The 22,208-nt window shown below is 39.9% G+C and overlaps 1 protein-coding gene across 1 annotated transcript; it reads left to right on the top strand.

The window, feature by feature from the left end:
* Nucleotides 1–1,998: 1,998 nt before the first annotated feature.
* Nucleotides 1,999–15,807, top strand: LOC131221254 (dicarboxylate transporter 1, chloroplastic). Its single transcript, XM_058216455.1, has 3 exons — nt 1,999–3,198; nt 12,824–13,045; nt 15,306–15,807. Exons 1-3 carry the CDS (start codon nt 2,071–2,073, stop codon nt 15,666–15,668), a joined length of 1,713 nt encoding a protein of 570 aa, XP_058072438.1. The 5' UTR covers nt 1,999–2,070; the 3' UTR covers nt 15,669–15,807.
* The last annotated feature ends 6,401 nt before the right edge of the window (nt 15,808–22,208 follow it).

Here is a 22,208-nt window from a genome sequence, read left to right as displayed (position 1 = left end):
CGCTGTGCTCAGGTTGTCACGTGTCAGTGTTCTGTTCCGGTGGTAAAATCTCATGTTTGGCGACAGTGGAAAGTGCACTGACAGATCAAGTGGGTTCGAGTGTGCGGTCAGAAAACGCCGGAGGGCATTTTCGTCATTTTAGGATTCTCCTCAGATTCCGGTTACTTGCCCGAGGAGGATGCGGTTAAAAAGCAACCTTCTCATCTTCTTTATTAATGACATTCTTATTGCCTACAGGGATGAAACTAGCGTGAGCACGTTGTGTCCGACCTTAACCTGCACTCCGGAGCAGAGGTTCGCCAGAATACATTCCTTGGTGTATGTATTGCGGTAGGATACGAAGAGACTTATCATTGGATCGGACTCAATAATATTCTAGTAATTACTCAAAGCTCGAAAGGACTCCATATTCTACGGGGAAAAAGTCAAATGATTAAAAGTTTGAAATATTCGAATTTAAGCAATTTCGTTTTCTGAATTTCCTTCATTCATGATGTGGTCCATCATATAAACGGTTCGGATCATTGAAAGATGATCCCAGACTGCCGAGTAGAGGAAGTTCCCGTAGTCCGAAGCTGTGTGGGGCTCGCAGAGATACTCGTCACAAATCCATCCCGTCTATCAGTTTTGAAGACCACAATAGAATATAAGTCTACAAATCAGTAAGATCCAAAACTCATGTGGGCCACACACCACACGAAACAACAGAGTTGAACGCCCACCATTGGAAACCGTGGGGACCACAGAAGTTTTGTATCAGGATGATATTTGGGCTACACTTTATATGAGTGGTAATAACCCCATGAACCGTTTGGATAGCATATAAACAATATGATCGGCTCCAGCCCACTTGAGTTTTGGATCTTACTGGTTTAAGGACTCATGTCAGTCTTGTGAAATTGATGTACGGAGTAGATTTGTGACGGGCATCTCTGTGGGCCCCATATATATGGCTTTCGACTACAGGAACTTTCAGTCCGTGCACAGGCAATCTACGTCCGTGATGCGCCCTGGTTCCAATAGGGGCGCTCGTGTGGGTTAAGCAACACGTGTTAGAGATCCAAGCCAGTCATCAGGAATACATCAACATGTAATGGACCAAAACAATATGGTGGCCTAGGATCATCAAGGTCAAACTTTGCATGAGAAACCGGCGGCTAGGAAAACAAAGTCCAACGGTCCAAATTCAAGGCACGTGTGGCTCAATTGATCAGTGCACTGTACTTATTTTTGGTATATGTCATTGTCACACTGTGCGCTACCTGATAAATAGCCCGGATCTCTGACACGTGTTCGCCCCTCGGAAGAACATGAGAGGCCCGTCGTTGAATCACGACCTCATGTAGAAGCACCGTCCTCCGTCCAACAGCGCGCACGTTAGCAGAAATCTATTTAGAAATAGATACGGGCCGGGCGGTAATCTCGAAGTTACATCCGACGGAGTTCCCCACGTAGAAACGAAAGAAAACCACTCCTTTTTACGAGAGAAAAGCTTTGATACTTTGGTTGAGTGTAACGATGATACGCATGCGTCTGGAGATGACTCATAAATTATAGACAGGAAACAAAATCAATTCAAATTAGATCGTCCAAGTTATGTATACGATTTTAGGGGTATAGTAAACCAAAAATTATGATTATATGATTATCTGACTATCAGATTTCCGGACATTTGTTAGGAGGTTAAAAACAAAACATATCCGATGGCCTTACTTCAATAAACGAGTGTCAGCGAATCAGTGGCTAGATATTTGAAACCAATATGATTTTTGGCTTGTAATTTGGTGACAATGAGTTACACAATTTAGGCGGTTTAATTTGAGTTAATATTTTCCATGTTTCCAGTTTTGAAGTGCCTGCGTATCAAGCGTTATACGCAGTTGGAGTATCAAATAACTCCTCTTCTTCCAAAGCTCGTATATTCGAAACACACGTCAGCCGTCGGATCAAAATCGACCGGTCCGAAACCATTCTCTCTTCTCGCTATAAAACGACAGAAGCTCCACCTTCGTCATTTCCTGAGAAATGTTCCTCTGAAGTGGGAGAGGGAAGCTCTGCTATTCGCCATTAATGGCGTCCGTTGCCCTACTCTCCTCCTGCAATCCGGCGTTTCGCCCTCTCTCCACTTGCCGATCTCGATCTCCTAAATCTCCACTCTCCAGATCTCAAAATCTTCCAAACCTCTCCAGATCCGCTCTTTCCTCGCCTTCATGTCGCATCTCTTCGCCTCCGATTGCGCTCCAGAAACCCTACCTAGGGTTTTCTCTTTCTTCAAAACCCTCGAGTCGCTCTGTGCCGTCGACCTCGAAACGGATTTTTAACGTTCGCGCTTCGGCCTCTTCTGCTGCTATAGTCCCTTCTGAGCCATGGAAAGGCGCGGCTTTGAAGCCGTTGATTGCCTCGATCGCAACGGGTGTTATTCTCTGGTTCGTCCCGGTCCCTTCTGGCGTGTCGAGGAACGCCTGGCAGCTGCTTGCGATCTTCCTTGCAACGATCGTTGGCATCATCACCCAGCCACTCCCGCTTGGTGCTGTCGCGTTGATGGGGCTGGGTGCTTCGGTTCTCACCAAAACCCTAACCTTTGCTGCTGCCTTCTCTGCTTTCGGCGATCCCATCCCGTGGCTCATTGTCCTGGCTTTCTTCTTTGCCCGGGGTTTCATAAAGACCGGACTTGGGAACCGTATTGCATACCAATTTGTGTCGCTCTTTGGTAGCTCCTCGTTGGGTCTGGGTTACAGCTTGGTGTTCAGTGAGGCGCTTCTTGCACCGGCCATCCCTTCAGTTTCCGCTCGGGCGGGTGGGATTTTCCTCCCCCTTGTCAAATCCCTTTGTGTTGCATGCGGCAGCAATGTAGGGGATGGAACAGAGAACCGGTTGGGCTCTTGGTTGATGCTCACTTGCTTTCAGACCTCAGTGATTACGTCAGCAATGTTTTTGACAGCTATGGCAGCAAATCCTTTGAGTGCAAATCTTACATTTAATACGATAAAGCAGACCATTGGGTGGACCGATTGGGCTGTGGCCGCCATTGTTCCGGGTTTGGTCTCATTGATTGTTGTTCCATTGCTTTTGTATTTGATATATCCACCAACAGTGAAGAGTAGTCCTGATGCGCCAAAGCTTGCGAAGGAGAAGTTGGCGAAGATGGGGCCGATGACCAATAACGAGTTGATCATGACAGCAACACTGTTTCTTACGGTATACATGTTCTTAATTCCTTGTGATTTTGTTGCTTCATGCTTTCTCAATTTCTTCTTATATGCCTTTACCTGCAGAGATGGTGTTAGGTGCTATTCTATTCTGCAGATTATTGAGTAGGTATTAGAAAGAACAATCTAGGGTGTGTGTGGATCACTATCAAATTTGATGCAGGAGGGGGTGCCCCAAATCACGGTGTGGCCTCCCACAGTGAGGAATCTAAATCCGGCGAGTGTCTCTAGCATGGACCATCAGAAGTCCTCCAAGATCGGGCTGTCTCGAGTGTCGATTGAACCCCAATCTCAACAAGAGCAAGAGAATGGGAATTCCTTCCTCTCCTCTCTTTTTCTCTACTTAGAAGAGAATCAAATTTCATTTCAAAATTCCCAAAAAAGCTTCTTACAATCTGTCAGACATAGCATTCATAGAACAACCCTAACTAACCTTTAACTAGTCTTGGTGATTAGTGAGCTAATCACAACCAACCCTCAACTAATCAAAAACTTTAACAACTTATAATTTCATAACTAAAAAGGAACAATCAAAAGGAAATTACCTAAATAACCCTACAATAGCTCAAAAATTCGAAAATAGAAAGAACCCAAATTCCTGCAAAAATAGAAATGAATGATCATGTGTGGCCCTTCTTGCTTTCAGCCTTTGAGATAAGTGGGCCCCTTGTGGACTGCATCAGAATTGAATTTGCAATTGTTAGTCTAATAAACTGGAAGTAACCAGATTGCAATTTATTTCCTTGGCATTCATTTTTGGGCAAACTATACTTGGGATTACTATATACTACTTCTTGTAACGTTTATTATGCCATTTGTGTGATATTGCAAATGGTTGATTTTGGGTTCTTGAAGGAGTTCCCTGCATGCATATCATTGACCAATCAATTGTCGGCCAATAAACCAGCTACAAGATTTGATTCTGTAGGCTCATAAGATATCTTGGTTGTATTTTTTATGGTGTCAAGTAAATGATAATACTTGTCACATGTAAGACTTTTTTATTGATTCAAGGTCGACTTCAATATATTGTCTTTGCAAGAAATGCTTGTTTTGATAACATTTGCAGTGCTCTGCTCTAGCATCATTCTTTATGTCTGACTCAGTCAAAACATATATGTCGGCTTTGTTATAACCAAGTTAATTCTGCTACACAATCTGCTACTGCCCTTTTTTTCTTCTTTTTTTTTTTTTTTTTCTTTTTTCATTCTATTAATTGTTTTTTTCCCCCTTTTCACATTCTTCTGATATAAGGTTGCCTCCCAAATCATGGAGTCTTGCTACGGATGTTTTGGCATTAGAACTTCAGTCCAATTTGCTGTTTTGCACCCAAAAGAAAATCATGATGATTAGCTTCCTTATAGAGTAGCCACTATGTCAATAATAATGCCCTGTATCTGAGAATACCTCCTAAAGATTCCAAATAGAAAGCTTGTTTTGTTTTTCTTTCTAGTTCGCAAGCTGGGAATAAACCTGCAGCATCAATGTGAACACACGAGAGTGGAGTGGAGCTGTATTATCACATCCCATGTGTTAATTGTAAAATAATATAAATATCAACAAGATTTTTGTAACCCTTAAAAATTGATGCTCTTAAACCCCTAAAAATTGTTAGCATTGTGTAGATTCTTGAGGACGATACAGAATTAAAAGTTACAACAGGTGTTCCTAAAAATGTACCTTTTACGTTTCAAACCATACCACTCCATACAATTAAATGATTCGCTGCCTAACTTGCATCATGTTTGGTATTTGAATGATGCAATCATGGTTTAAAATTTCATCCAACCGAGTTGTACTGATTTCAGTCTGCAATGCAATGAGTCACCAGGCTGATATGGGACTGAAATGGAATGAAACAAACAGTGACAGGCCCAAAAGGATGAGTTGGGATTATTCATACTCATTTCAGTCCCCAGGTGAGTCATACCCTGAAACTGCGATTTAAATCACAGATGATTTCAATAAAAAAAGGAAAGCCATGAGGTTTCATGGTTTTTAAAGTAAATTTAATTGTATGGATTGGTGGGAGATGGATCGAGGGTAAAGTTGATTGACATTTTTTTTTTTTTTTTGAAGATTCTGAATCTTTCCAATTTTAGTGGATGTCTTTTAAGAGACATTTTTAATTTGCTACTTTTAATTTTTCAAAGTTTTGATTGATGCATATGCTCCATGTTGTTCATTACCACAAAAATGCATGGACTGTTTAACATGATTAAAATTCGATGTGGTGTGTTAGAACAATCTCCATATCTTTTAACTACATTCATATTTTTATCATCTCTAAATGATATTTTTGATTTACAGTCTAAGTTGATGCTTGGATCCAATCCGATCATCATCATCATCATCATCTAAGCCTTATCCCAATTAACTGGGGTTGGCTACTTGAATCGTGTTCCTCCCTGCCACTCTATCAAGGTACAGACCTTCAATTAGACAATAGGTCATCAAATTTTTTTCTTCCTACCTCCCTCCATCCACATCTTTTTGGGCCTTCCTCTCACCCTTTTAGAGCCTTCAACTTGTCAATTCACTCCTAAACAATGCAAATCTTGGTCTCTGTTGCACATGACCAACCATCTAAGGGCCTATTTGGTAAAACTTAATTTCAAAACTTATTACTGAAAAAGGCCCTTTTCAATGATTTTTCCTAATTCAGGTTGTTTGGTAAATCCAAAAATTTAAGTGCGTAATTTGGATTTTCACTGAAAAAATGGGTTTATTTTTAACCATTCCTCTTTTGACCTAAGACTTGACATGGAATTTGGTAAGTGATTTTGAGTTAAAATATTTTTCTAAATGACAACTCTACCCTTTTTGAAATAGCTTATTGGCACAAGGTTTTAGGGCTAATTGCGTAGCTGTTGTGTTGATGTGGCAAAGTTCTTTGGGCCCCATCATTGTGTATGTCTTATATCCACCTCATCCATACATTTTGCCACGTCATTTTAGGGCACGAGACAAAACATGAGGCAAACCCAAAGCTCAAGTGGACCACACCACATAAAGCTTTGGGACAATGACGCCCACCATAGAAACCTTCATAGGGCGCACCATGATGTTTATTTGCCATCCAATTTGTTTATTAGGTCATACAAACCTGGATGAAGGGAAAAAACAAATAGTAGCTTGATCCAAAACTTGTGGCCCTCGAGAAGTTTTTAATTGTAGGCGTTCAATCTCCACTGGTTTATGTGGTGTGGTCCACTTGAGCTTTGGATTTGCCACATTTTTGGTCTCATGACCTAAAATAATATGACAAAATGCATGGACAGTGTGGATCTAACACATACATCATGTTGGGTCCCACAAAACTTTGCCACATCAACACAGTACCTACAAAGGTGTGTGCTATGGTTAAAGAATCCCAAATGTGGATTTCCCGTAGAAGTCTTTTGTAGGAAGTTCGTCCGATGAGAAACTAGATGGGGCCCATCGTGATATTTGTGAGAAATCTACTCCGTCCATATGTTTTTTCATATCATTTTAAGACATGGGACCAAAAATTAGTTAGATCCAAAGCTCAAGTGGGATGCACGGCAGGAAACAATGAGGATTGAATGTTCACGATTGAAACATTTGTAGGGCACAACAGTTTTGGATCTAGATAATATATTTGAGTTTTCAGTTCATTCCCTTAGGAATGGCCATATAAACATCACTCTGGACCCCAGGGAGGTTTCAACAGTAGGCATTTCCTTACCCATTCTTTCCTGTCCTGCGGGCCACTTGAGTTTTGGATATGCCTCATTTTTGGTCCCATGTCTTAAAACAATTCGGAAAAATGAATGGACGGGGTGGATTTCTTACAAACACCACGATGGGCCTCACCTAGCTTTCAATTGTAGGAACTTCCCGCGGAGCAAGAAATCTGCGCTGAGAATCCCACTCCGCTTTGAGCAAGGGCAGATTGGGAGTGGATTAGGGTGCAACGCTGGAACCAATGATGTTGGTGCGACATTTACCGTGGGGTCCATCTCGATGTATGTATTGTATATCCGCACTACCTGCCCGTTTTTCCAAATCATTTTAGGGCATGAACCCAAAAATGAAGCAGATGCAAATTTTAGGTGGATCACATGATAAAAAATAGTGTTCATTGAAATCCTACCATTAAAAACTTCCTAGGGTCCATTAAGAACATCCAACCAGTTGATAAGGTCACACAAATCTGGATGAAAGGAAAAAAAACAAATATCAGCTTGATCCAAAACTTTTGTGGCCCACAAAATGTTTTTAATGGTCAATAACCACTTTTTTTGGTGTGGCCCACCTGAAACTTGTATCTGCTTTATTTTCGGGCTCATGCCCTCAAACGAGCTGGAAAAACGAATGAGCGGCATGGATATACAATACATACATCTAGGTGGGCCCCACAGTCAGGGTCGCACCCACATCTTTGGTTCTGGGTTGCAACCAAGTTGCGCTTGTGTTGCCTGAGTAACATGTTAGGGTGTTGCCGTCACCGTGGGGCCACCTTAATAAATATATTTTATATCCACGCCGTCCATCAGTTTTTCTAGCTCATTTAGGGCATTTTCCAAAAAATGAAACATAATCTAATCTCAAGTGGACCACACCACAGGAAACAATGGTCATTGAATGCCCACCATTAAAAACATCCTACGGCCAACCGTAATGTTTATTGGCCATCTAACCTGTTTATAAGGTCACATAGACCTAGATGAAGGGAACATACAAATATTAGTTTGATCCAAAACTTTTGTTGCACCTAAAAAGTTTTTAATGCTTGGAATTCAATACATATGGTGTGATCCACTTGAGATCTGGATCTTCATTTTTGTGACCATGCCTTGCGATGATTCAAAAAAATGGATGGGTCGTGTGGACATACAACACATAAATCAATGTGGGCCCCACAGTCCGGGCAACACTAACGTCACCGCGTAATACCTAATCCACTTCAACTTTGAAAGGAGATCGGTTGCCAATTGATTACAGGGACATGAAGCTAGGTGGGCCCATCGTGATGTTGGTGAGAAATCCACCTTGTCCATTCGTTTTTGCATATATTGTTGGGGTATGAAGCCCAAAAGTGAGGCAGATCCAAAACTCAAGTGGGCTGCACGATAGGAGAAGGTGAGGATTTAATGTCCACCATTAAAACGTTCTTGGGACCACAGAAGTTCAGGACAGGCTAATATTTTTGTGTTTTCAGTTCATCCCAATAGGAATGACCTTGTGAATGGTATGGGTGGCATGTAAACATCACAGTGGACCCCAGGGAGGTTTTAACAATAGGCATTTCCCTACCCACTTTTTTTTTTTTTTTTTGTCGTGCGGCCCACTTGAGTTTTGGATTTGCCTCATTTTTGGGCCCATGTACTAAAATGATGTGGCAAAACGAATGGACGGGGTGGATTTCACGGTTGGCCTCACTTAGCTTATTGTCGTAAGAAGTTCCTGCAAAGGCTTGAGGTAATGGTCTTGATCTTTGTCCCACTGGTAGAGTGGTTCATATTTCAACGGGCAAGATGAGATGGTTTGTCACTTGGTGTGCTTGTCCCCAGTAACTCCAATTTAATAGTTATGATTATTCTATCAAGAAGAATATAGTTCATGGTCCATCATTTCAGTTCATCCCAATAGGAATGACCTTGTGAATGGTATGGGTGGCATGTAAACATCACAGTGGACCCCAGGGAGGTTTTAACAATAGGCATTTCCCTACCCACTTTTTTTTTTTTTTTTGTCGTGCGGCCCACTTGAGTTTTGGATTTGCCTCATTTTTGGGCCCATGTACTAAAATGATGTGGCAAAACGAATGGACGGGGTGGATTTCACGGTTGGCCTCACTTAGCTTATTGTCGTAAGAAGTTCCTGCAAAGGCTTGAGGTAATGGTCTTGATCTTTGTCCCACTGGTAGAGTGGTTCATATTTCAACGGGCAAGATGAGATGGTTTGTCACTTGGTGTGCTTGTCCCCAGTAACTCCAATTTAATAGTTATGATTATTCTATCAAGAAGAATATAGTTCATGGTCCATCAATAGTTTTGCCCATCTCATCAAGCACTTGGATCATAGGAGTGTTCGAAATATCGGTATCGAGTTACATATCGCACCCTTGGGATACAAATATGTATCAGTTATCGCACATGATGTATTGTTTGTATCAGGTAATTTATCGCACTTTTTGGAAAACATAGGGAAACATTGGGAAAGTGGTTGAATTTTCAATGAAACTTTAGGGATTGTTGGAAAAGGCTTTAATACACATTATTAAATCATTACACATTATTAAATCATAACATCTCAAAAAGGAAGTGCACATAATGAGTTTCCTTTGTATATGGTCACAAGCTATGCGCTGTCTGACTGAATTAATGCAACTATATTTAAATTGAATGCATAACATTTAGAGTGTATGTGATGATCATTTCATCAAACACTCCTAAATAGTTCAAAATTAGTCTCAATTGACAGATAGTTGAAGGGAAATTTCAAAAAGAAATATTTTAATATATTTTTTTAAAATTAATTTTTAATTAACAATAATTTTATTTTTTGAAAATTGACAAGGACTTAATAAATCAGTAGATCAGCCCTAATACATGCTTGATTTCATGTTTAGAGTGCAACATTGCAAGCAATTAGGGAGAAATTGGGAAAATTTTGAAAATTTCCCAATTTTTCCCAAATTGTACCACCTACATTTTTCCCCAAATTTCCCCAAATTGGACCAGCTACACTCAAATTTCAAAATTAGAGAGTATGTGAAGATCATTTCATCAAGTACTCCTAAATACTTCAAATTTAGTCTCAATTGACTACCAGTTAAAGGAAATTTTTGAAAAAAACATGAACCATGGATATCAAAATCAAAGCTCTAACTCCATGATTTTTCATGCAAAACATGAAGAACCAATGGATTTGTAACCATTCGACACCGATTTGACATAATTTCAACAAAAAAGGGATCAGAAATTGAAAATGTTCACCAGATTGAACATGCGGGATATATCGGCGCTACTTGTGCGTTTCATATCGCACAGGTGGGATATAAGATATATCATGGGATATATCAGTTGATATTGTCGATTTTTAAAACATTGGATCATAGAACTAAAGGCAAGAGAATGTAGGAACTGGAAACCTAAACATATAGTGCATATCCTTGGGACGAGTATATCTACTTACCTCATACAATTAATTTATGTTACTGCACATCGTAAACATACAAGATCCAGACCATTCATTCACTTGGATTTACTTGGTAGGAAAATTATTAAAATTTTATTGGATGGTGTATAGGTATGCTAAATTTGGTGCCATGACAATAGCAGTTTTAGTCTTGTACTCTACAAAAAGGTAGAAATTGAGATAATAGGGGCAAATATGACAAATTGCTAATTTTCAAACATTATTGTCTGTGTTTACCAAACAACCTTTTTATGAAAAAAATGATTATTTTCAGATATCAGTACTTTTTTTTCAGACAAATTACTAAATGGAATTTTCAATACTCATATATACTAAACTTCAGTTCTTTAATTAATTTTCAGGCATTATTTTTCAATTTACCAAACGACACCTAAGTCTACTTTCCATAATCTTATTTCCTATTGGTACTACTGAGTTCCCTCTAATTCTTTCATTTCTGATTCTATACTTCCTTTTCAATTTACCAATACGACTGTATCATATCTGTATTGGCATGTTATGATACGCGATACGAGGCCATATTGGCCCGATGCAAAAAAATAAAAAACCCGAATCGGCCAATATGGATCATATCGACACCGATATGGGTCGATACGTCCATAAAAGCCCAAATTTGGAACTTTTTTTTTTCTTCAAAATTTCACTAGTTTCCTTTTCATTTTTCATTAAACCATCGAAGAAGCTTAAAAACTCATTTTAGGCTAGATCTATACCTATTTTGGGATCAAAACAAATATGATTTGAATGGATTCGACAAATCGAAGCGAAGTGGAACATTGTGGGAAAATTTGGAAAGAAGGGTCAACCTTCACTTTTTGAGATTTTCATCTTTTAAAAAAATGTATTTCAATGTAATGAGCTCTAATTCACCAAATCATGCTTGATTTGTGTTCAATTAGGGCCCATTTAGTTGACCTTCTAGGAGTTAAATTGACTGACAATATTCTCATCAAAGAATGGTCCAACACACCATCATATGTATGTCCAAAATACAAAACAAATGGTTTGAATGGTATTTGACAAACCGAAGCGAAGTGGACCATTGTTAGAAAAATTGGAAAGAAGGGTAAACCTTCACTTCCTTTTTGATATTTTCTCTTTTTGTTGTATTTCAATGTAATGGGCTCTAATTCACCAAATCATACTTGATTTGTGTTCAATTAGGGCTCATTTAGTTGACCTTCAACAAGTTAAATCGATTGACAACATTCTCATCAAAGAATGGTCCGATACACCATATATGCATGTCCAATATATAAACACAAAGTTTGATGATCTGATTATCTCATGCTACTCTTGACGAGGTTAGCTACACCTCCCGTAGAACGGACCATGTCATAATCCGCCTTCAGACCTGCTAGCCATAGCTACGTGGAGTTTGAGATGTTATTTTGAGTTCGAAGCGGTCCAGCTACGCCTCTCTTAGCAACGGAGACACATCCTCTCTCATCTAACTCCTAATACTTAGTCAAATACAGTTAATTAGCAAGGATTGGGGAACTTCACATCCCCTGTCACCTTTTTGTTTCCGTGCTGTAGCTACAGTGTCTTCGAACTCGTGGAACCGTAAACGAGTTAACAGTTCCGGGTTGGATCACCAACAGTTTGTGTTCTATGATTACCTACGAAATATGATTTCTAAAACTCGGATGTAAATCTATGAATTTAGTGTATCATTTCCCGCCCGCAATTGAGTAAGGACGGACTCAAGAATCATATCCGAGGTAAAGGAGCTAATATCCGATAAAGTAGCTTAAATGAGCTTTGATTTAGGAAAGGGAAGGCCTGAAAGGCCACTTTTCTTTAATCAAATCAATAGTTAAGATCTGTATATGATAGATGGTATTACAGAGAATCTTATCTTAAGATTCTCTGTAGTCACATCTACATGTTAGATACGGACCGATATCGATACATGACGCCCGTATCATATCGTTTTTTGGCCGGGCTGATAAGCCCCCCGATACTGATATTCAGAATCATGCTTGCCACCCATCCATCTCAACATCCTCATTTCAGCTCTTGGATCCAATATGATATGACAAATTTATGATTTTATGAGCTGAATCTGTTTTCTGAACAGTGGCTGTATCTTTTTTGTTTATCTGTTAAGAAGATGCTCCATTTTTTTTTTTTTTTTTAAACCATTCGTTCTCATTTTGTAGGATCTTTTTGGATATTTTGCCTATTAAGTTTGTTCTCTTAGCACATCTAAAGTATACAAGGCTTTATAACTCATGTAGTGTTTCTGCTTATGTCCAATACGCTCACAAGTGAATCGACAACGAATCCATCCATGCATGCACTTGCAGATTGGCCCACATTCATGCAGACGGACGCATACATGTAGAGACCAAAATGTAATGCACAATTTGTGAAGTGGCTCTCAGTCTTATTAATCGATTCCATACTCTTCTATTTCTTAGGTGGGGCTCTGGATCTTTGGAGGTGTTCTGAATGTGGATGCTGTCACTGCTGCTATTCTTGGATTATCCGTCCTCCTCATAACTGGAGTTGTAACATGGAAGGAGTGTTTGTCTGAAGCGGTGGCCTGGGACACTCTGACATGGTTCGCTGCGCTTATTGCGATGGCTGGCTATCTCAACAAATACGGTCTCATCTCCTGGTTCAGTCAGACTGTTGTCAAGGTTTGTTTTCGTTTCCAATTCCGAATAGACAATTTCCTGTCAAAAAAGAGCAAATCTTGCAGAATCTGTTCTTTTTTCTTGTTCTTTCTTCGTAATTTTTTTAACCTGATTTGTATGTGGAAACAAATTGAGGGCGATGTTTTGCTGATTCCAGACTATTTATCTAATGGGCAGCATAGTGGATGGTATATGCCTGAAAATATTCCAGGCTGGAGGCTCCTAATCCATCCTATCCTTGACCTTTTCTGGACTCCTGCTGTATTTGTTTCTTAACTGTCTATGTAGGCCAGTGACTGAATGGTTAGGATATCCCAGTCTGGGAGTATTTTTGACATCATCTATGGCGGGGCTAATCACATAAACTGTCTGCAGCACATGACCATGAATACCACTTGTACAGGCTGGTACATCAAGCGACAATTCACAGCCAGTTGCTTTGGATTGGAAGGTCCTAACCATCCAATCTTGCCCCCTTCTCTGCCCTCTTGTTGTATTTGTTTCTTAGTCGTCTATGTAGGCTTGTTTGTTAGGGTCTTCAAGATTGGAAGATCCTAACCATCCAAGGCATAATTCACAGCCTGATGCATCAGTTTGGAACATCCTATTCTTAACCATTCAGTCCGTGTCCCCTTTTTGTATTTATTTCTTAGCCGCTGTGTAGGTCAGTGACTCCTATCTTTGGTCCTTCTCTGGCTCTTTCTTAACCATCTACCTAGTCCAGTGATTAAAAGGTTAGGACCTTCAATCTGAGAGGTCTTTTTGCTTCTCTTTCAATGGTGGGGCCCATCAAATCAACAGTCTGGATCACTTGACCATGGGACCCAAATATACAGACTGGTACTCCAAAAACACTATTCGCAGCCTGATGCATCTGGATGCCTGTTGACTTCCATAAGTATTAACATGCCCACCACTCTTCCTAGGCTCCCTATGATTGCTCACCACCATTGGATAATTGTTGTGGCCCAATGTAGATTGTTAATGGACCTAACGGCACCGTGATTGGGTGATCAAAGCCTTCCAATTAAGGGTATGCAAAATGGATGTTAAGAGTACAAATGGTCTAGCCATTCATCTTGCATGTCCTTAATTATATTACTTAGATAATCTAATCGTGGCGATGTTGGTGCCATGAGCAATCCACAGTGGATCCCTTTTCTATCTAATGGTCCACTATTGTTGTAGGCCGAGTGTTGGAGCACTTGTGTCCCATATGAAAGTTTCACTAGAATAAGGCAAGAAGAATTTGCACCACAACTTGATGCTGATTCATGTAAATAAAGTTTACGATACAGAACGGAACACTAGAATGTAATGTATTAGTGATCAGTAGGAACTTCCCTTCGCGCAGCTAGGTTGTTCTTGAAAGGGCCCATGGATGGGCGGTCAAGACCATTGATTTACCGACCCCAATCGTGGATGGAGCATGTGTCAAAGCTCACCCCTATTGAGATGTCCTGACCTTTTGATTCTTCACCTGCAAATAGTTGGATATATATAAAGGACACCAAAAATCCACACTTAATGGAAAAGAGACATACTGGAGGGTTGACATTGTCCTAGTGGGGAGATCTCTGAGTAATGGGTCATCCATCATGGAATCATTAGATCCATGGTGTGGATAGCTGAACCATGGGCCCTGTGCTAACAAGCTAGTTGCAGTAGGGAATTTACCCATTTGTCACTCTAACAGAAAACTCTGCCTGTAATCTATTAAAAACCGAAAAGAAAAGAAGAGAACTCTGCTTCTAATATATGTATTTTTGTGCTTTCTTTTATGGTGGTGTTATCTTGTACTTGATTACAGAATTTCCTAGTTTGTTTGCCTTCAGTATTGAAGAATTATCCATGTCAAACTATTCAAAAAAAAAAAAAAAAAAAAAAAAAACCGTATTAATAATATAGTAATGAGTGTCGATATGAAATATGGCCATTTGAGCATTTAGTTTAGGTTATGTTTGGATGTTCCTGCTTTTTGAGGCAGATGGGGATGCTCTCTGCCTAAATTGGCATTGGGATGGTTTTAATTTGGTCTTGAATTGAAAAACTATCTGGTTGCCAACTTGGTTCTGCAATGCTCTGTTCTGGATTCACTTTCCCGTAACAACGCCTGCCCTAAATGCTGTGCTTAAGTGAATCTGACTGTTTTTGTGCCAAATCATTCTGTCCATATTTTGGTGGAAATTCAAATTAGTTTCTCAGACAATCGAATTTCAAAAGCTATTCACTAACATTTTGAGTGAATGGGGCTTTGTTACAGTTTGTAGGTGGGCTGGGTCTGTCATGGCAGCTGTCATTCGGCATCCTGGTTCTCCTCTACTTCTACTCCCACTACTTCTTCGCCAGTGGGGCTGCACACATTGGTGCCATGTTCACAGCCTTCCTGTCAGTCGCAAGTGCACTGGGCACCCCACCACTCTTCGGTGCCATGGTCCTCTCCTTCCTCTCCAACCTCATGGGCGGTCTCACTCACTACGGCATCGGGTCTGCTCCCATCTTCTATGGTGCCAACTACGTGCCACTGGGCAAGTGGTGGGGCTACGGATTCCTCATTTCAGTCGTCAACATAATCATCTGGCTTGGGGTCGGGGGCTTCTGGTGGAAGACCATTGGCTTGTGGTAATGTGCTCTGATTTTTGTCCGCCTTAGGTATCATTTCCAATTTTATTTTATTTTTTGTGTTTACTACCTGTTCCTGAGGGAGGCTGTTTATTTTTACTTTAATTAATTATTTTCTGAAAAATTATTATTATTTAAGTACTGTCAATAGAGAGAGAGAGAGAGAGAGAGAGCTTAGGGAGGGGGGAGGAAGGGCACAGGTCTGTCTTAAACATAAGATCTGGCATTGTACCGAAAATTTTTGACGAGGCAGGTGGATTGCCTGCAGCTTCTGTTGAATGGTCATTTTGCTTGGGATGGATGATGAGAAAGAATCTCGTTCCTGCTGTTTGTTGCTATTTATCAGTTGGGAAATCATTTGATACTCTGGCATTCAACACCTGGCATGCATTAACTTGAGGTATGCGTGGGGCATGCGGGCGGATTAAGTGCAGATTGGGTGGTGACCCTGACACCACCAAGCTAGGTGGTTTTGGGCACTGTAGGGTCCACCGTGATGCATGCGTTTTATATCCACGCTGCTCATCCATTTTGCTAGCTGAGCTAAAAAATGAAGTAGATCCAAAGCTCAAGTGGACCATACCATAAGGAACAGTGGGGATAATGACATCCAACCTTGTAACCTTCACAGGGCTACACGGTTTTTGTTTGGAAAACAGGTGCATTATTTATTAGGTGGGACTGCGGATCCACCGAGGTGGGTGGGACCCCTGACTGTGGGGGCCCACTGATGTATGTGACTACGTCCATGCCATCCATCCGTATTGAACGCTTATTTAGGGCATGATCCAAAAAAAATAAAATGAAGCATATCCTAATCTCAGGTGGACCATAATACAGGAAATGGTGGTAATCGACCATTAAAAACTTCTTGTGAGCCACAAAAGTTTTGGATCAAGCCAATATTTGTGTGGTCTCTTCATCTGCATCTTTGTGACCTTATCAACAGGTTCGATGTCAAATAAACATTCCGGTGGCCCCATGAAGTTTTTAATGGTGGGGATTCAATCACTACTGTTTCTTGTGGTATGGTCCATATAAGATTTGAATCTGCTTCATTTTTGGAATCATGCCCTAAGATGAGCTTTCGTAACGGTTGGGCGGTGTGGATTTAAGGCACATACATCAATGTGAGCCCCGGGTGCTACCCACATACATCAGTGGATCCGGGGTCTCACTTAATCCGCTCCCTTGAACACAGATACCAGTTTGATTTTAGTGGCCTCCCTGGACGTTTTTAATAGTGGGCGTTCAATCACCACTTTACCTCATGATGTGGTCGACTTAGCTTTTGATCTGCCTCATTTTTGGAGTCATGCCCTAAAATTAGCTGGCAAAACAAATGAACGGTGCGGGTAATACATACATCAAGGTGGGTCCTTGAGCTCAACGCCACCTTGCTGGCTGTTGGGATCGCCACCCAATCGGCTTCCATTTCTCTGTGCCTTGCATCGGACGCGGATTGCGTACTGACAGCGTCAGTAGCAATGTGGCTACTGACAATACTCTGTGGGCCTCGCATGGTGTATTTGTGTGACGTTCATATATTTTTACAGATCATTTCATTATAGAGCATTATAAGAAAAATGAGAGATAATATCTCCAGTGGACTACACAATAAAACAGTGGAGATTGAATGCTCACCATTAAAAACTTTCTAGGGTTCACTGTAATGTTAATTTGTCATCCAACCTGTTGATTAGGTCACTAACACATGGTAGAAGAGAAAAAACAAATATAAGCTTAATTTAAAACTTTTGTGGCCTTTAAGAAGTTTTTAATGGTAAGTGTTCAGTCACCACTCTTTCCTTTTGGTGTGGTCCATATGAGATTTTGATCCGCCTCATTTATGGTCTTATGGAATAAAATAGTCTGAAAAAATAGATGAATGGCATGGATAGGAAACATACATCGTTATGGGACCCACAGAGCACTGTCAGTAGCCACCTCACTACTGACACAATCCGCGTCCCCTTGCATCACCCGTCACAGCGGACTCAGATTGAGCACTAACCACGCCGGTAGTTCTGTCAATGGGCTCGGCCTGGAATTTGAACTGTTTTGGGCTGGGCCGCCAGGCCAGTCCTATTCAAAATTATGATTTCTCAGGCCCAGGCGTGGCCCATTGACACCCTGCTTTTCGGACAATAGCTCTGCGGGGCCATCCTGGTGTATGGGATTTATCCACCGTCTATCCATTTTGCCTTACTAAATTAGGATACAAGTCCAAAAATGAAGTACATCCAAGGCTAAATTAGGATACAAGTCCAAAAATGAAGTAGATCCAAGGCTTAAGTAGACCACATCACATGAAGCAGTGGTGATGATAGCCAAGTCAAGAGTAAGGACCCATCGGTGGTGAAATCCCTTCACCTGCTGTCGAAACTCTTGTGAGTTTACCACCGGAGCAAGAGTAAGGACCCATAGGTGGTGAAATCCCTCGACGACGTGAGTGTGAGTGTGTGGGGTGAGTGTCTGTGTGTGGGGTGTGTGCATGTGGGAAAAAACAGTGATAGTGATAATGACATCCATCGTTGACACCTTTATAAGCCCCACCCCGATGGTTAATTGCCATTCAAACTGTTAATAAGGTCACATACACCTGGGTGAGTATGATAGTGGTAGGTCTTATAAGTAACGATTGTGTCTGTAAGGTGATTGGAATTTGATGAATTTGTATAAAAATGTTCAATAGGGTAGAGCGTACTCTTACGGATGTGAGACACATTCCAAACCTAGAGGAGAATATGATATCTCTAGGATCTCTTGAGGCACTTAGATACAAATTTGCCAAAGATGAAGGTGTCCTGAAAGTTTCAAATGGAGTACTCACCGTTATGAAGGTATTAGAGGAGTGGAAACCTTTACAGGTTTATGAGGGGTACTGTGTCGGGTGGAGCCGCAACATCTGTAGCAAAATTCACGTCTGAGCTGCATGAGCAAGTGATGTATGGAGCTACTAATCAATTATAGTTTAATTCATATTTTAAATTTTTTTGATTTAGATATATGTAAGCATTGCATATACAATAAACAGTCAAGATCGTCACTTAAAATTGAAAAATATATAAGTAAAGGACAATTTGACTATGTGCATTTTGATGTGTGAGGGTTGTCGCCCATTGTTTCTAAAGAAGGATTGTCATTCTTTATAACATTCATTGACGACTAATTTAGAAATGTATGAATTTATTTTTTAAATCATAAGTTAAAAAAAATCCATTGTGTTTACCATTTTTAAGTCATGAAAGGTTATAGTTAAAAAAAATAATTACTGTAAAAACTAAAAGTTATAACGACAAATAACAATAAAGAGTTTACTTTATAAGAATTTAATCAATTTTATAAGAACGAGGGGATTATGGGACATAACATAGTTAGACATACCATCAGAGTATAATGGTGTGGAGTGTATGGATTAGACTCTTTTGGAAAGAGTTCAAAGTATGCTAATGGTCCACTTGAGCTTTGAATATTCATCAATTTTGGGTTCAACAGCTAAAATAATCTGAAAAAACAAATGGACGGCATGGATACACCACATGCATTCATGGTGGGCCCCAACAGAGTTCACTCAGATATGAGAATGGGTTACTTGCACGGCACGCCATCAGGGGGGCTTACTTGCTTTACCCGTCATTACGGTATGTTGTGAGATTATGTATTATAGTGGCTTAACCAAGTTACTTGGGCCCCACCATGATGTATGTTATGTATCCAACCTTCCATCCATTTGGAGAGATCATTTCAGGGCAATATCCAAAGAATGAATGAAATCCAAACCTCGGGGTTTCACTATGGATGGACAGTGATGCCCACCATTAAAAACTTTTAAAGGCTACAAAAGTTTTAGATTAACGTGGTATTTGTGTTTTCCCTTATTTCTTTATTTTTCAACTTTTGAATAGGTTGGATTTCAAATAAACATTACGGTGGGCCTTAGAATAGTTTCAACGGTGGGAATCATTCTCCCTACTTTTTTCTGTGATGTGGTCTACTACAGATTTTTATCTACATCATTATTTGGCTCATGCCCTAAAATGATATCTCAAAATTGATCGACGGTGTGGATGTAACACATACAGCATAGTGGGGCCCACAGAACTTGGTGACGTTACTTCAGTAGCTTGCCCGATGGGACAACACATGCAGCAGACATTAATATAAATTTTTTATAGTCATGTGGGGCCCACCTTGATGTATGTATGTAATCTAAGCCGTTCATCCATTTTGACATATCAATTTAGGCGTTGAACAAAAAATTATGATACATTGAAGATTAAAGTGGACCACACCATATGAAATTATCCGAATAGTGTCCAACCCGATCCGACTCAATTTCCTTCACTGAGTCAGACTCGGATCGGGTCAAATAAATCAAGTATCGGATCTGTCCGAGTTTAAGTCATGAAAGGTTATAGTTAAAAAAAATAATTACTGTAAAAACTAAAAGTTATAACGACAAATAACAATAAAGAGTTTACTTTATAAGAATTTAATCAATTTTATAAGAACGAGGGGATTATGGGACATAACATAGTTAGACATACCATCAGAGTATAATGGTGTGGAGTGTATGGATTAGACTCTTTTGGAAAGAGTTCAAAGTATGCTAAGTAATGCTAGATTAGGCAAGAAGTTATGAGCTGAGGCCGTTAACATGACTTGCTATTTAATGAATCGTTCACCATCTATGTCGATTGATTACAAAAGTCCATATGAAGTATAGAGTAGTTATTGAGTTAACTACTCGGGGTTGTGGATATTTAGTTATAATGTTTACTCTCATGTACCGTCAGTTGAAAAAGATAAGATAAATTAAAATAGTGAAAAAAAAATATATATTTGTCGGTTACGATAATGGAGTGAAATGTTATAGATTGTACGATCAGGATTCACGAAAAATCATATGTAATTGTGACGTTAAATTTGATGAAGTTTCTTGCATCGGAAGGATGTACACAAGGATACCAAAAAATTGGTTGTTAATTTTGAAACAGACAGAGGTGAAACTCATGAATAAGATGAGCCGCATGAAGAGGTACATGAAGCGGTGGTGGCACCACCTGTTTGGAGGAATTCATTAAGAAATCGCAGATTACCAATGAGATACATAGATGACTCAAATGTTGCGTTTGCCCTCATTATAGATGAGAGGGATCCATCCACCTTCTAGGAAGCATTAGACGACATTGATGCAGAGAAATGGATGACAATAATCATTGATGAGATGGATTCTTTGTTCAAAAATGAAACATCAAAGTTGGTGGAGCTTTCCGTTAGACGAAAAGTGACTGGATTCAAGTATATATTTGTAAGAAACTAAATAGGTATAATGAGAGATTAGTTGCGAATGGCTATGCTAAAAAAAGAAGGTTTCGACTTTGGTGAGGTATTCATACCAGTTGTGAAGTAGGTATCTATTAAATTTATATTGGCATTAGTTGCTCAATACAATTTGGAATTGGAATAGTTGGATATGAAAACATCTTTTCTACATGGGAAACTAAAAGAGTAGATTTAAATGAAGCAACCTAAAATGTTCAATGTGCAGGGAGTAAAGAATAAAGTTTGTATGTCGAAGATATCGTTGTACTGCCTGAAATAGTCACCTATGAGTGGTATAAAAAGTTTGATTATTTCATGTTGAGTCAGCGATTTATTAAAAATGAGTTCGATCATTGTATCTGCTTCAGATCACCAAGTGATAATGAATTCATTATTCTATGATTGTACGTTAATGATATGCTTATCACTAGCCATAGCATGTCTGAAATCAACATATTGAAGACTCAATTATCGGGACATTCGAGATAAAATATGTGGGGGTTGCAAAAAGGATTCTTGGCATTGATATACACAGGGACAAGAAAAGGAGCAGGCCATGGTTGTCTCAGGATAAGTATCTTGAGAAAGTCTTGGTTAGGTTTAGGCTTGATAAGGCTAAACTGATTAGCACATCCCACGCTACTCACTTTCGGCTTTCTTCGGAATAGTGTCCCACGTAAGAAGACGAAAAACGGTATGTCTCGTATGCCCCACTCGAGTGCAGTTGGTAATCTTGTGTACACCATGGTCTATATTAAACCTGACATTTCACATGCGGTAGGTGTTATGAGCAAATTCATGTCAAACCTCGACAAACAATAGTGGGAGATAGCGAAATGACTATTTTGTTACAAGACGAGATATGACGGACTACATCTGAGGAGAGACTAGTATACTATATGGATGTGTATTATGTTGGTAACGTGGATAACAAAAGGTGGACTTCTGGTTAATCGTTTGTGTTAGCAAGTGGAGCGATCAATTGGATGTTGAAACTTTAGTTTGCGGTTGCTTCTTCGACAACCGAAGATGAATATATATGACAATGATAGAAGCATTCAAGGAAGTTGTTTAGTTAAGAGATATGATGAATGAGTTAGGGCTTTAACAAGAAGTTGTGCCTGTGCATTGTGACAGCGAGAGCGTTATGAATTTGACGAAGAACTCAGTATATCACTCTCAGACTAAAAACATTGATGTGCGTCATCATTTTATC

Source organism: Magnolia sinica, chromosome 1 (genome assembly GCF_029962835.1).
Source record: "Magnolia sinica isolate HGM2019 chromosome 1, MsV1, whole genome shotgun sequence".
Classification (NCBI taxonomy): Eukaryota; Viridiplantae; Streptophyta; class Magnoliopsida; order Magnoliales; family Magnoliaceae; genus Magnolia; species Magnolia sinica.
Note: the sequence above shows the minus strand (reverse complement) of the source record. Positions and strands in the feature narration are given on the sequence as shown.